This window comes from Oncorhynchus tshawytscha, linkage group LG33, assembly GCF_018296145.1.
Source record: "Oncorhynchus tshawytscha isolate Ot180627B linkage group LG33, Otsh_v2.0, whole genome shotgun sequence".
Lineage (NCBI taxonomy): Eukaryota > Metazoa > Chordata > Actinopteri > Salmoniformes > Salmonidae > Oncorhynchus > Oncorhynchus tshawytscha.
The window spans coordinates 31,408,752-31,424,447 of record NC_056461.1 but is presented as its reverse complement, the minus strand read 5'-3'; the positions used below and the strand labels follow the sequence as shown (position 1 = coordinate 31,424,447).

Genomic DNA, 15,696 nt, shown 5'->3' with positions numbered 1-15,696 from the left:
CAAAGAACACCATACCTACTGTGAAGCATGGGGGTGGAAACATCATGCTTTGGGGCTGTTTTTCTGCAAAGGGACCAGGACGACTGATCTGTGTAAAGGAAAGAATGAATGGGGCCTTGTATCGTGAGATTTTGAGTGAAAACCTCCTTCCATCAGCAAGGGCATTGAAGATGAAACGTGGCTGGGTCTTTCAGCATGACAATGATCCCAAACACACCGCAATAAAGGAGTGCCTTCGTAAGAAGCATTACTTTGAAGAATTTAAATTATAAAATATATTTTGATTTAACACTTTTTTAGTTACTACATGATTCCACATGTGTTATTTCATAGTTTTGATGTATTTCTTCACTATTATTCTACAATGTAGGAAATAGTAAAAATAAATAAAAACTCTTGAATGAGTAGGTGTGTCCAAACATTTGACTGGTACTGTATATATATATATATATATTTTTTTTTTTTTAAAGGGGTGGATCAGCTAAATACTGCGGAAAGAATGTACAGTATGTTCCATCAATGTAATTGTCTGCATCATTTCCAATCCCCCATATATTTTTGGGGTAAATATATATATCCATACACACATGCATACATATACACATATATACATACACATACCTATATAGACATACATACTTTTTTAAAGAATATACCTTTATTATCATTTCCCACAAACCCTACCACCGATCCCCCAATTGGAGTAAACTAATAAACACTTCGGCTTTTACCTTCAATTATACATCTTAATACACATTTTACATTCACAGTCTATTTTACAATAGTTATTTTTTGTTTGTTTTTAGTCCTTCCTCTATTTCTGATGTCCATCCAGTTTGATTTCTATTTGTAACTGTGCTGTTTCACAAAAGTTCTGAACATATATACATTTTACAGACCCCGTATGCTCTACATGTTTTATCTTGTTATTAGTCCCACCCTTCAGCTCCATTCAACCTCTCCCATCTATCTCACAACATCATCCATTTTGAATTTCTATTTGCCATATATTTTTCAACTGTGCTGTGATGCTTCACAAAAACGACTTGAGCCTTTCTATTCTCATAGCTTCTACAGATTGTAAATTAAAAATAAACATTTTTGCTAAAATAATTATTATATTATTGATTGATTGACAATGGCTTTTCAAATCACCCAGTATCGCCGTCTGCAGCGTTAGTTCTAGGCAAATATTGCAATTCTTCAGCCATTCCTGGACCTGTGACCAAAAACGAGCTACATATGGACAATACCAAAATAAATTATCTAATGACTCTGCCTCCTCACAGCAGAATCTGCAGAGCTGGGAAGATACTGTATATATTTTTAATTATTTTCATAAATTCCTTTTTGCATATGCTTATAGGCACCATAAAAATGGACATTGATTAAAATTGAATATCTTTTAAATGAGTGGTTCACATTGCAATGTTTCGAAATGTGGGCATTTATTTTGAAGGTTTCATCATTACCATACGACAGTGACGTCATATTATTTTTTCTGCTGTCCGACTACTAGTCCAGCCAGCTAGCTACCAACTCAGCTATCTGGTGTCTGATAGTCATCACTGTCTAATCATGGGACTAAAACCAAATTCTGCTCTAAAGGCGTCGAAAACATTGTTTGTTTTACCTTCTCTGTTTACATTTCTTTTAGTGGGTAGTCAAGGCGAGAATACTGCTATGGACAATGTTGCTACTGAGAGGAGGGCTGAGGAAAGCCATAGACAAGACAGTGCCAACCTTCTTATTTTCATAATGCTCTTAACTCTCACTATTTTAACCATTTGGCTGTTTAAACACCGTCGCTTCAGGTTTCTACACGAAACAGGACTGGCAATGATATATGGTGAGGACCTTCGTGAACTCTGTAGCTGGCTAGCTAACGTTAGCTATATAATGCAGAATGACAACACTGAGTGAGCTACATCCTACAGTTCATGCCACATCGTTGCAAGATGGCAATGAAATAGCATGCCTTGGCTTACATGCATGCCCATATTAACTTGTACTTGCTATTTCTTGATAAGATGTATTTGACACCCCTTTTCATCTGTATGTCTGCCTGACCTGTATCTGACTGGCCTCTGGCCTATCGCTGTCCACTCCTCAGGTCTGCTGGTGGGGGTGATCCTTCGTTTTGGGGTTCATGTGCCACGAAATATGAACAATGTGACTATGAACTGCAGTGTGAATGCCAGCCCAGCAACTCTTCTGGTCAACGTCAGCGGGCGCTTTTATGAGTACACACTGAAGGGTGAAGTCAGCACCGTCAAGGGGCATGACGTGCAGGATGATGAGATGCTCAGGAAGGTACAGTACTCTTTCACTCACTGTCAATTTACACACACATTACCAGTAGACTGGATGGTCCTAGACCTGGATGATAGTCTACTCTGAAGTGGTCTCCTTTCACTGTCTCCCAATCATGACCACTGATGGCTGAAAATACTTGATAGCCATCATATTGCTTTTTCCCATTTCCATTTTTCCAGATCAGTGGTGTAATGAATGAGGAGTAGGAAAGGGAGCTATTTAATAGTTGTGTGACAAAGTCTACAATCATTAACATGGGCTGGATGTTGTCTGATAAGCTTTAAGCTGCCTGCAGAGGAGCGATTCGGTATAGATTGTGTTTAGATTGTTACAGTATGGGTTGATTAGTTTTCTAACTTTTCATTATTTTCTGCAAGGTGACCTTTGACCCTGAAGTATTTTTCAACATTTTGCTGCCTCCAATCATCTTCCATGCTGGCTACAGCTTGAAGCGGGTAAGATAATTCATGGCTTGAAGACTGTGTGCCAGCACCATAGAAAAGTCTTCTGTGTACTTAACTGGAATACTATTTTGTTGTCTCCCCTACACCTCCGTTGTGTTTCAGCGACACTTCTTCAGGAATCTGGGGTCCATCCTTGCCTATGCTTTCATGGGGACAGTCATATCATCTTTTGTCATTGGGTGAGCCCATTTCTTTAAAACGATCAAAATGGTGTGAGCATGTGCTCACTCTGTGTGCAATAATAGTGTTTTAACATGGTTTTTGAATGACTACCTCATCTCTGTACCCCACACATACAATTATCTGTAAGGTCCCTCAGTTAAGCAGTGAATTTCAAACACGGATTCAACCACAAAGACCAGGGATGTTTTCAATGCCTCGCAAAGAAGGGCACGTATTGGTAGATTGGTAAAAAAGAAAAAAGCAGACATTGAATATTCCTATGAGCATGGTGTAGTTATGAATTACACTTTGGATGGTGTATCAATACACCCAGTCACTACAACGATACAGGCGTCCTTTCTAACTCCGTTGCCACTGCTAAATGAATATAGGGGAAACACAGGTTATTTTGGAGTGGTTTCAGCTTTGTGTTATAATACAGTGGTTCCCAACCTTTTTTGGTTACTGTACCACCAACTGAATTTTGCTCTGACTAGAATACCCCTGAAGTACCCTCTCGTGCATTTTGGGAACCTCTGTTGTAGCAGACGGAAGTAGACGCACATTTGTGGGTGATTTGCCATCAACTAAAAGATTTGCCATCAACTAAAAGATTTGCCATCAACTAAAAGATTCAAACCTGTTGAAATGATGAACTAATAACGGTCTTGGGTGAAACATTATGGAGTCTTAAAGGAGGCCTGGTAAACTTTGATAAATAATTAATTTCTTAATTATGCTTTTAGATACACATTTCAAATATATGTCGACAATCCTTTCTACAAAGGACCTTTCTATGGATTACATTTGGCGAAATTCCCCCTAATTGTGGTCTTGTTTTGTTCTGTTTACGTGATTAATCACTCTCTTTTCTCTTACAGGCTGGTTATGTATGGCTGTGTGACATTAATGAAGGCGGTTGGGCAGTTGGGAGGGGACTTTTTCTTTACTGACTGCCTCTTTTTTGGTGCCATTGTCTCAGCCACAGACCCAGGTAATCATCCTCACCCTGACTAGCATAGCCTATACCAGGGCTATTCAACTCTTACCCTACAAGGTCCGGAGCCTGATGGTTTTCTGTTCTACCGAATAAATAATTATGCCCACCTGGTGTCCCAGGTCTAAATCATTGCCTGGTTTTAAAGACATCCGCATGCTTCCCATCCAAATCAGTTCGGAACAGTTTGTGCGTATATTGTGATGACATTTTGTGAAGTTTTTGGTCTTCGGCAAGGGTTTTTCCAGCTGTTCATGCGCACAACATTTTTTTTTGAGGCAAGCCGAAATTTGTAGCCGAAGTCTATGCCCCTTCGTTTGTGATTGGTCAACAGTAGGAATTATTCAAGTGTTTGTTGTCATTCAATGAGAGACTCATTTTCATGCACATTTTTTCACTTGAGAATTACTGCACCAGACATCTCAGTTATATGTAAAATTGCGCGACTACGATCTCCTCGGCACAAACGTCAAAATTAATGACAGCTTTCTTGAGTTATTTTAGATTAATTCTGACTCTTGAGGAAGTGTATACTGGCTACGGCATCTCAAGAAGGACAAACAGTACTAATGCCACTTTTTCAAAATTTTCAAGCGAATGTCTTTTTAAATTGGTATGCGAGCACATGTTCGCCTAGCCGAATCGAAGCATGCTGAATCCTTTAGAGGGGAACAATGGGGGAAAAAGCAGTGAAACTGGCTTCGAGGTCTAGAGTTGAGTTTAAGGGGCCTATTCTGTATACAGTGCTACAATATTCTTTAGCTGTAATCTCCATTGAACAGTCTTATTAACTACTTTAGCATTTGTGTTAGCGATTTTAAGCGTTCGGATTAGCCTACATTGCAATCATATGGAGTATGAGTATGTATGTGACGTTCCTGCTGTTGCTCCCACAGTGACAGTACTTGCCATATTCAACGAGCTGAAGGTGGATGTGGACCTGTACGCCCTGATGTTTGGAGAGAGTGTACTCAACGACGCTGTGGCCATAGTTCTATCTTCGTAAGTCTCCGTCCTTTTCAACATCACATTGAGCACCTCTCCTCATCTTCTTGTCTATGTTGTCCAATCCTGACACTTTCATTGGTGTTTGGAGATGTGTTGACTTTGTGCAGACACTAACCGCACCCCCTCACATTTTACTGGCCACCTGTATACAGAGTTCTTCTGCATTACGAAAAGCAGAGCAGGCAGGCCCGGCATGGCCATGGAGAGACCACAGCATTGGTAGAGGAACAGGGGATCCCCCCTAGGTGGGCTATGGTTATAGTCTGCCTCACCCAGCTTCACTATACCACACTCCCCCTGCTACTTTAGGATACTGTAGGCTCAGCAAATTACCAGCTAATGAAAACAGGTCCTTGAGTAAGGCCTAAGTGGTTACAACAACGGACTGTTATTATGTTGTGACCCCTACTGAAGACCTGCTCAGCACCGCAGATGGCATTGTTTTTGGTACCTTGTGTACTTATTGATAGTAAATACCAGGTTTAAAAGTGGGCGTTGTGGAAAACATCATTCCTCTTGAAAGGGAGTATGTGCTGGTGATTTGCTGTTCAGGTAGAACGGGTATAGCCTACTTGTTGGTTGATGACCTTTTTTCAGTGTGTGTAATTCTCTGTTAAGTTTCTCTATTGCTCTTGTTTGCTGTGCAGGTTATTCGCTGTTGTGGTCATTAAGACTGTGTGGAACCCAACTACAGTCCCTGTAGGGTTTACAATCAGCATCTTTCTTAATTAGCATCTAGATTAGCAATTTAATTAGCCTATGCCAAGTCAGACCTTTTAATCAATCTGTTCTCACACCATTCAATGATCAAGAGACCTGTGTGGAGTGGAGTTGGGTTCCTATAGGTTGGGATTTGTTTGACAAATGATAATTTCCCCCTCAGTTTTGGAAGGAGAGGCTCTTATAACTGTGTTGTAGGCATAGCTGCTAGCTATGTAGACATGGTAAGCACCTCCCCATACTTTTGTGCTGTAAATACAAAAGTTGTGGGTCGTTCCACGAAATGAGTCCCTTTTGGGTAGTGTGACTTGGTTGAGAGAAAATAAACATTTTAGTAAGTGCAAAATAAAGTAACAGGGTTGATGATTTCATCTTCCATTGTCCATAAATCCCCTTGTTACAGGGGAATGGAAGCTTGTTGTGTGCTACAGGAGAGGCAATGGAATGTAAGCTTTACAAAAAAAAATGACATTGCTAAAAAAATGTCTTACCTGACTATCTATGGGTAACACTGTTGACGTGTTATGCTCGACTCACTCAGTTTTTCATGACAAAACACTAGAAAATGGCCAAAAAGATTATAACCAGCTCACCTGCTTTTACACTGATTTGACTATTATTTCAATGTTTCACCACATCAAAACGAGAGTTCTATTTCAAATAATCACTGAGTCACTCAGTATGGGTAACGCCTTCATTGGGCGTGATCATTAAGGAACTCCTATCACACAGCATCTGTCATAGACAGACTGGAGCGACAGCCAATAGGGGGGACCCCGCACCTTTAAGGCGCTGTCGCTCCCTCATCTCACTTCAGTTCTTCCTTATGAGGTCATAATACTTCTTCATACTGTCCTTAGCATCGACTTTGGACTACTGCTTTCCTGCTAAACTGTTCATAGGCGAACCCGTGCGGATTCACTGCCGAGCGTAGGAATTCAGCTACTTTTTGGGGGGGCCATTCCCTTTCTTTGCTCTGTTCCAGAGGCTCTCTGATTCTACAGGACAAGGGAAAAGCTTTTTCCACTATACAGGTGTATTTGGCTGCCATCTCTGCCTGCCGTATGAAGGGCGCACGTCGCCTACGCCCAGTACCCAAACAGCTAGTTCCACCCTGGGAACTTTCTGTTGTACTTTAGGTACTTTTACAGTCACCGTTGGGAGCCTCTGTAAAGCGAGGACATTTCCTTAGTCATTACATCCACAAAGTGGGTGAGTGAGCCGCACGCTCTGTCAGTTTCACCACTCGTGCCTGTACCTTGCCCTGGGGTGATCCAAGGTTACTTCAACCTAAACCCTTTTTTGTGCCTACCGCTGTTTTTCCCCATGAAGGAACAGTGATTCCACTGCTTGTGTCTTGTGCTTGTTTTGCGCTTCTACATGAACAGGAAGAGAGACCAGCTTATCACATTAAATAAATCGTTTCATGAAGTGACTTTGTCAAAGCAACAAAATAACTAGGGCTTTACAATTATGGTGGAAACTTGGAGAAATGTTTGGGTTAAGTGGGCTAAAATCTTCCTAGAAGTCAGAGGAGGCACAGAGTGACATATCAAAATTTAGAATTTTTGCACTTTAGCAAGTCTTTTTTCAGATTTATTGGAAATTCCATATATTTAATGGGCACTTCATTTAATATAAAATGCAGAATTCAATATTGATGCACAATTTCTACTTAAAATATAAAAGGGACACAAAAGGGACTTATTTTGTGGAATGACCCATGTACAGATGTTGCAGAGATACTGTATCTTACTGATGTCTTCACATTTTCTCTTTCATTTTCCCTTTTGCATTGTAAAAATGTGAGTTGTTATTAGTAGAGCCTCCTAACGCTTACACCTGTCTTTGGCTCCATGTGTCTGCACTGGTTACAGCTCCATAGGTGCCTATCAGCCAGCCGGGGACAACAGCCACACATTCGACGCAACAGCCATGATCAAGTCTTTTGGTGTGTTCCTTGGGGTCTTCAGTGGATCCCTTGCCCTTGGTGTGGCCACCGGAGTCATGACTGCACTGATATCCTTTTGTGTGCCAGAGGATGGCATTCATTCAAAAGAAAAGCCTGTGAATTTTATAGACTAAAATAATTGAAAGTCTGCTAATCTGCTTTATCTAAGGCAATTTGCTGTTTTTTTAAAGGCATTACAGCTTCTATTCTCCAGGAGTAATGCATTTGCTATGTTATCGTATTATCTCATCCTTGAATGTTGCGATGTTTCTGTGATGGATTGAAGTTCTCGATCTGTTCCTTGACCTGTCGCTCATCACGTCACCAAGTTCACTAAGCTGCGTGATTTCCCCCTGCTGGAGACGGCACTCTTCTTCCTCATGTCCTGGAGCACTTTCCTGCTGGCCGAGGCCTGTGAAATGACTGGTAACTAATGCAGTGTTTACATCACACACGGTTTCAAGCTTACATAGGTGAGTCCCCATCACATGCTGATCTGTGTGGACTTTCTCGTGCAGGTGTGGTGGCCGTTTTGTTCTGTGGGATGACCCAGGCTCACTACACTTTCAACAACCTTTCTCCTGACTCTCAGGACAGGACCAAACAGGTACGGGAACACATACCGGTCTATTTGCCTTAAACCAAGTTGTAGGTTTTTGTTAGACAATGCCTGGCCTAACATTTGAATGTATATTTACGCTATTAAATTGTTTATTTTGGTTGATATTGTTTTTGTCTCTCGTCCCAAAGCTATTTGAACTCCTGAACTTTCTGGCGGAGAATTTCATATTTTCCTATATGGGCCTGACACTGTTCTCCTTCCAGTCCCATGTGTTCAACCCCTTGTTCATCATTGGAGCATTTGTATCCTAAAAAACACACAGAGAGAGAGAGAGAGGCAAAAAAAAATATATATATACAGCCAATGTAATATCTTTAATTATAACTGCATGTAGTTTTTCCCATCCAGAAGCCACTTTCCTTAACTGCTGTCCCCTACCAGATTGCAGTATTCCTTGGCAGGGCAGCCAACATCTACCCCCTCTCTTTCTTGCTCAATTTGGGCCGTAAAAACAAAATTGGATCTAACTTCCAACATGTTATGATGTTTGCAGGTAGGAGTCTGTCTGTAGTTGTCCTGTTCTAGAAGGACTTGGATGATTGATGTCTGTAGATCATGTTTGCAGTGTAGTTTTCTCTCATTTCACTGTCTTCTCTGATATCTGTTGATCAGGCCTGCGGGGGGCTATGACCTTTGCCCTCTCCATCCGGGACACGGCCACGTACGCCCGGCAGATGATGTTCTCCACAACCCTCCTGATCGTCTTCTTCACTGTGTGGGTGTGTGGAGGCGGCACCACCCCAATGCTCTCCTTCATGAGTATACGGTGAGTCTCACCTAGATGTCACAACTTTCACCACAAGTTTGATCATTATGCCTCGATTAGATAGATGGATGTATACCTCTACTGTATGTTCTTCTTACACATTCTCATCATTGTGTTTGTGCTAGTGTGGGAGTGGACTCGGACCAAGACAGCTCAGTAAGTAACCAACGATCTGATTGTCCATGATTCTGAGATTTGCTTCTAAAGGACAGCAGAAGTCTGTTTACAGGGTAGCGTTGTGTGGACAAAAGAATAGGAATAGTGCACAATTGGAGATTGTGGTTCTACCGTTATGGTATTACAAAAGTCACATGCTCACTTTTATGTCTTTGAGCAGGTGACTGTTTCAGATGGAACGCAACATAGGAACACCAAACACGAGAGTGCCTGGCCTTTCAGAATATGGTACAATTTCGACAATACGTATCCTTTACCTGCAACATGTCACACCTAAAGCATTTAGAATGTGGCTGTGAGTCATTAGATGAAGCCATGACAATCCAGTCTTCAACTTGAACCAACCATTGAGGAAACACTGTTCAGTGGTGATTATCTGCGGTATATTGGCCATATACCAAACCCCTTCGGGCCTTATTGCTTAATTCTACACTAGAGGCCACTCTTTGAATTTCCTTTGAAAAGTGAAGGCAAGTCAGTTCATGTGATACACATTCCTCAATGAAAATATGACAAGGCACTAAATGCCTTTTATAGAGGTTATTCCTTCATTAATGGTGATTGGGTTAAGACTACTATAAATAAGCAATAAGGTCTGAGAGGGTGTGGTATATGGCCAATATACCACTGCTAAGGGCTGTTCTAATGCACGATGCAACACGGAGTTCCTTAATACAGCCCTTAGCCGTGGTATATTGGCCATAATAGCACAAACCCCTGAGGTGCCTTATTCCTATTACAAACTAGTTACCAACGTAATTAGAACAGTAAAACCTGAGATATACGGTCCGATATACCACGTCTGTCAGCCAATCAGCATTCAGGGCTCAAACCACCCAGTTTGTAACAGCGTTTAGAGTCCCCTGAGGATTAGATCCCTTGACTGCAGCCTTCTCCAGCTACCTGAAACCCCTGTTGACTCACAGCGGCCCACCCCTCACTGCCACCCTGCCTGCCTGCTGTGGCCCCTTGGCTCGCTGTCTCACCAGCACTCAGGCATATGAGGTGAGTACACACACGCACGCACGTACGTACGTATGTACGTAGTGGTTCATGATTCCTTCTCTCTCTAGAATGAAGGGCACCAGCACAATGATGATTCTGACGAACTTGTCCTGAATGACGGCAATGCAACCATGTATGGTGATGTCACAGTGAGCACCGACGCATCGGGCACCCTCACCACCAACCATAAACACCTGTCTGCCTCCACCATGGGCATAACCTCGGAGGAGGCCCTGGACCAGGAGCTGGCGTTTGGGGAGCATGAACTGGTCATCAGGGGAACACGTCTAGTCCTGCCCATGGACGACCCCCCTGAACCCACTATGACCCTGCCACCTCCCCCCACCTCCCCCCCGCCTTTCTCAGATCCCTTCTCTGATCCCTTTTCAGATCCTTTCTCCGATCCCAGACGCAACAGACTCTAGAGGCCAAGGGCTCCCCTTTTCTGTCTAGCCATCCCTTGGTCTTGAACAACCCCTGCTTTGAAAAGCAAAATTGGTTGTGTTATGTGGTGGTCTTTACCCATGCCTGCCTCTTTCTCCTCTGCCCATTCATGTATTTGTATATTTTAAAAAGTACATCCTACATTTATTTATGTATTTATTTACTCTGTATTTATATGTCGAGGTCTTCATTGTTGCCCTTACCCCACAGGGAGTCGTTGGGGGTTTCAAGAGCCATGCTTCCTTTCTTTTTCAAAACAGGGAAACATAAAAATGAATTTCAGTGGTGATTTTTATGTCATGGGAGTAGTTTAGGGTGTACTTTAGTTGCTAGTAAGTTGTGAATAATAAGTTTCACTCAGTTCTCCTACCTGACTGCTACTGGCTGATGTGAGGGTCATTATTTAAGTCAGAGGCATCTGTATTGGGGGCTCCAGGATGCTGAACTGTTTTAAACAAGTGCCTAATTATAGATATATTCAATTTCAATTTATGCAGATTTGTACATATTCATTAATAATTTACAGTAAATCATTTGGATTATTCTAACTTGGAACCCAGCTCAGTGTTATACGAAGACCCTACGGAATACAATGCAATATTGTACTATGAACCTTTTTCCGTAAATTGTAATATTCATTAGTTGTAGTTGAATGATATACATTTGCAAATGAAGCCTGGTGGAAATGATTAAGATATGTCATTACTTTAAATGAAATATTGACATTTTCATAAGCAGATTTCTAAGTCTGGAGATTCCTGTCACCTGCACTCTTGCTCTGTGAACGACAAGGCCCTTAACTATAAGCAGATGCCTTGATACTGAATCTAACGACCTGAGCAGAAAGCTGTGGCGAAGGGTTTGGTACAGCACTGTACAGAGCTGCTTTCTATGGACTCAGTCCAGTCCAGGCTGAATGTGTGTATGAGCTCTAAGACCGCTAGCTGGAACTGTCACTCTCTGAGCTCCTGCTATGCAGGATTAGTTTTTGTTTTCAAAGAATTATACCTGCCGAACCCTTTCTTTCTCAGTCAGGTGGGCAGCAACTATGAACAGATTTTTGCGCTTTATTACATATAATTTGTTTGCATTGTGATCTTTATTTAGATTGAGCCACTTGAGCTTATGTTGACAGACCTGACTAGAATGCAACCCTACCACTGACAGTAGCTAGAGTAACCACATGTTATGGAGGCAATGGTTCATATAGTCTAAACTCTAATTGGAACTAATCTAGTCTGTAAATGGGATTGTAGTTCAGCTCAGATATTTAGCATAGTAACTTCTGGCTCAGTTGTTAAAGTAGCAGAAAATTCAACCTGAAAAGGTGAGGCAGCCTTCACTTGTTCCAACAGTATTTGGACGTATGATATTGATGTAGCTATATTTTGTGAATAGTTTGTTTTTGTTAATGAAATGTGAATTCTACAAAATACAGTTAATTTGGATGTGGGGAGAGACAAAGTTATGAAAAGTCTCAATGTACAGTAGCCTAAATACTAAATATGTGAATGAAAATAAATTATTCTATTAGGCTACAAAATTATTTTGGATGTTGTTGTTTTTTTCCTGTTTCAAGTACCAAATCCATGTAACTTTTGTATTTATTTACAAGTATGTTATATGTGTAACGTGTTGTATTTCACAAACACTTCCTTTCAGTACACAACGTATAAAGAGTAGTGGTAGACACATTTAAATGGACTGATCAATCAGTATTTCACCACAATAAGTGGTTAATCATTCATTCAACCTTTTCCTGAAGACTTGGCTAATATTATTCTGTGTGGAAATACAATACAGTTGGGTTGATTGGAAGGCAGTCGTATCCTGTCCTGATTTTTTTTCCCCCTGATATCCTGCCTCCGGATGAGTGGTTTGCTTTTGTAGGGTACATTTACTGTAATAGGCTATATCCTGTTCAGAAGAAAAGTGGCGATTGTGCAGATCAGGAAGTGCGTGCGCGTGTCCCACAACTTTCTTTGAACTTGGTTTGAACTTTGAAGTTGCATGGACAGATCCGAATCTTGTGTCAGAATTAATTAATACAAGGACATTAGATACAATTTGTATAGCTATTGGTGCGGTATGTTTTTATTAGTATTTGGTAGCATTGCCTTTCAATTGTTTAACTTGGGTCAAACGTTTCCGGTAGCCTTCCACAAGCTTCCCACAATAAGTTGGGTGAATTTTGGCCCATTCCTCCTGACAGAGCTGGTGTAACTGAGTCAGGTTTGTAGGCCTCCTTGCTCACACACACTTTCTCAGTTCTGCACACACATTTTCTATAGGATTGAGGTCAGGGCTTTGTGATGGCCACTCCAATACCTTAACTTTGTTATCCTTAAGCCATTTTGCCACAGATTTGGAAGTATGCTTGGGGTCATTGTCCATTTGGAAAACTCATTTGCGACCAAGCTTTAACTTCCTGACTGATGTCTTGAGATGTTGCTTCAATATATCCACATACTTTTTCTTCCTCATGATGCCATCTATTTTGTGAAATGCACCTATCCCTCCTACAACAAAACACCCCCACAACATGATGCTGCCACACCGTGCTTCATGGTTGGGGTGGTGTTCTTTAGCTTGCAACTCTCCCCCTTTATGGCCAAACAGTTCTATTTTTGTTTTAATCAGACCAGAGGACATTTCTCCAAAAAGTACGATCTTTGTCCCCATGTGCAGTTGCCAACCGTAGCTTTTTTTGTGGCGGTTTTGGAGCAGTGGCTTCTTCCATGCTGAGCGGCCTTTCAGGTTATGTCGATATAGAACTCGTTTTACTGTGGATATAGATACTTTTATACCTGTTTCCTCCAGTATCTTCACATGGTCCTTTGCTGTTGTTCTGGGATTGATATACAGTGGGGCAAAAAAGTATTTAGTCAGCCACCAATTGTGCAAGTTCTCCCACTTAAAAAGATGAGAGGCCTGTAATTTTCATCATAGGTACACTTCAACTATGACAGACAAAATGAGAAAAAGAATTCCAGAAAATCACATTGTAGGATTTTTAATGAATTTATGTACAAATTATGGTGGAAAATAAGTATTTGATCAATAACAAAAGTTTGTCTCAATACTTTGTTATATACCCTCTGTTGGCAATGACAGAGGGCAAACGTTTTCTGTAAGTCTTCACAAGGTTTTCACACACTGTTGCTGGTATTTTGGCCCATTCCTCCATGCAGATCTCCTCTAGAGCAGTGATGTTTTGGGGCTGTTGCTGGGCAACAACTCCCTCCAAAGATTTTCTATGGGGTTGAGATCTGGAGACTGGCTAGGCCACTCCAGGACCTTGAAATGCTTATTACGAAGCCACTCCTTCGTTGCCCGGGCGGTGTGTTTGGGATCATTGTCACGTTTCATCTTCAATGCCCTTTCTGATGGAAGGAGGTTTTCACTCAAAATCTCACGATACATGGCCCCATTCATTCTTCCCTTTACACGGATCAGTCGTCCTGGTCCCTTTGCAGAAAAACAGCCCCAAAGCATGATGTTTCCACCCCCATGCTTCACAGTAGGTATGGTGTTCTTTGTCCTCCAAACACGACGAGTTTAGTTTTTACCAAAAAGTTATATTTTGGTTTCATCTGACCATATGACATTCTCCCAATCTTCTTCTGGATCACCCAAATGCTCTCTAGCAAACTTCAGACGGGCCTGGACATGTACTGGCTTAAGCAGGGGGACACGTTTGGCACTGCAGGATTTGAGTCCCTGGCAGCGTAGTGTGTTACTGATGGTAGGCTTTGTTACTTTGGTCCCAGCTCTCTGCAGGTCATTCACTAGGTCCCCCCCTGTGGTTCTGGGATTTTTGCTCACCGTTCTTGTGATCATTTTGACCCCACAGGGTGAGATCTTGTGTGGAGCCCCAGATCAAGGGAGATTATGAGTGGTCTTGTATGTCTTCCATTTCCTAATAATTGCTCCCACAGTCGATTTCTTCAAACCAAGCTGCTTACCTATTGCAGATTCAGTCTTCCCAGCCTGGTGCAGGTCTATAATTTTGTTTCTGGTGTCCTTTGACAGCTCTTTAGTCTTGGCCATAGTGGAGTTAGGAGTGTGACTGTTTGAGGTTGTGGACAGGTGTCTTTTATACTGATAACAAGTTCAAACAGGTGCCATTAATACAGGTAACGTGTGGAGGACAGAGGAGCCTCTTAAAGAAGAAGTTACAGGTCTGGGAGAACCAGAAATCTTGCTTGTTTGTCGGTGACCAAATACTTATTTTCCACCATAATTTGCAAATAAATTCATTAAAAATCCTACAATGTGATTTTCTGGATTTGTTGTCTCATTTTGTCTGTCATAGTTGAAGTGTACCTATGATGAAAATTACAGGTCTCTCATCTTTTTAAGTGGGAGAACTTGCACAATTGGTGGCTGACTAAATACTTTTTTGCCCCACTGTAGTAGATGTCCTAACCGACTATCCAAAACTATAGTTTGTTAACAAGAAATTTGTGGAGTGGTTGAAAAACGAATTTTAATGAGTCCAACCTAGGTGTATGTAAACTTCCGACTTCAACCTTCCATAGCCTACCTACTGTACTCTGGCGACTTCAGTTCACTTAAAACCAGCATTCAGAAAAGGCCTATGCCTACTTTAATAGATGCCATCTTTCTGTAAACACCAAATTATATTTAATTTGAAACAATTATAGACTTAAATAGTGTAAGCCTATATGCATTAATGTGTTGAGTTGGCTGTGGCGTTGGCTGAAGTATGAAAAAGTTAATAAATTGAGTCTCACTAAGACATATTGCCTGTTTTGGCCTCTTGGGTACTTTCAAACTTTTTACAAGTTTCTGTGAAAGTTACCATAACTTATGACACAGATGCCATACAGAGCCCGTTTTAAAAGGCCCATATTGGTTTGTGTCAGTCAGCTGCTGATAGATAAAAAATAAATCACTGATTATTGTATGGGACAAAATACAGACGTTTTTGAGAAAGATCATTTAAAAAATACAACTATGTTAAGTAAATATATTTATTGGTTCTCTTAATAAGAACAATACAAATGTCATGAATTTAGTTATTTGTTGATGTATTTTTTC

General features: G+C 41.2%; 1 protein-coding gene across 2 annotated transcripts; it reads left to right on the top strand.

Moving 5' to 3' along the window:
- The first annotated feature begins 1,492 nt into the window (after positions 1-1,492).
- On the top strand, positions 1,493-12,178 carry LOC112231167 (sodium/hydrogen exchanger 6). Of its 2 annotated transcripts, none has more exons than XM_024397760.2 (16): positions 1,493-1,849; positions 2,114-2,313; positions 2,694-2,771; positions 2,883-2,959; positions 3,824-3,936; positions 4,836-4,941; positions 7,545-7,686; positions 7,939-8,044; positions 8,137-8,225; positions 8,369-8,482; positions 8,622-8,733; positions 8,853-9,006; positions 9,132-9,162; positions 9,344-9,429; positions 10,083-10,188; positions 10,257-12,178. In XM_024397760.2, the coding sequence occupies exons 1-16, from the start codon at positions 1,579-1,581 to the stop codon at positions 10,611-10,613; spliced, it is 2,142 nt and encodes a 713-aa protein (XP_024253528.1). In that variant the 5' UTR covers positions 1,493-1,578; the 3' UTR covers positions 10,614-12,178. The 2 variants fall into 2 exon arrangements, with proteins under 2 accessions (XP_024253528.1, XP_024253527.1); XM_024397759.2 differs by having other exon boundaries at positions 9,341-9,429.
- Positions 12,179-15,696: the final 3,518 nt, after the last annotated feature.

Excerpts from the sequence above, each read along its gene's own strand:
- LOC112231167 (XM_024397759.2), top strand. The coding sequence starts at position 1,579 with ATGGGACTAAAACCAAATTCTGCTCTAAAGGCGTCGAAAACATTGTTT. Across the intron at positions 2,772-2,882 it reads CTGGCTACAGCTTGAAGCGG|CGACACTTCTTCAGGAATCT; the intron begins GTAAGATAATTC and ends GTTGTGTTTCAG. Across the intron at positions 8,226-8,368 it reads CTCAGGACAGGACCAAACAG|CTATTTGAACTCCTGAACTT; the intron begins GTACGGGAACAC and ends CTCGTCCCAAAG.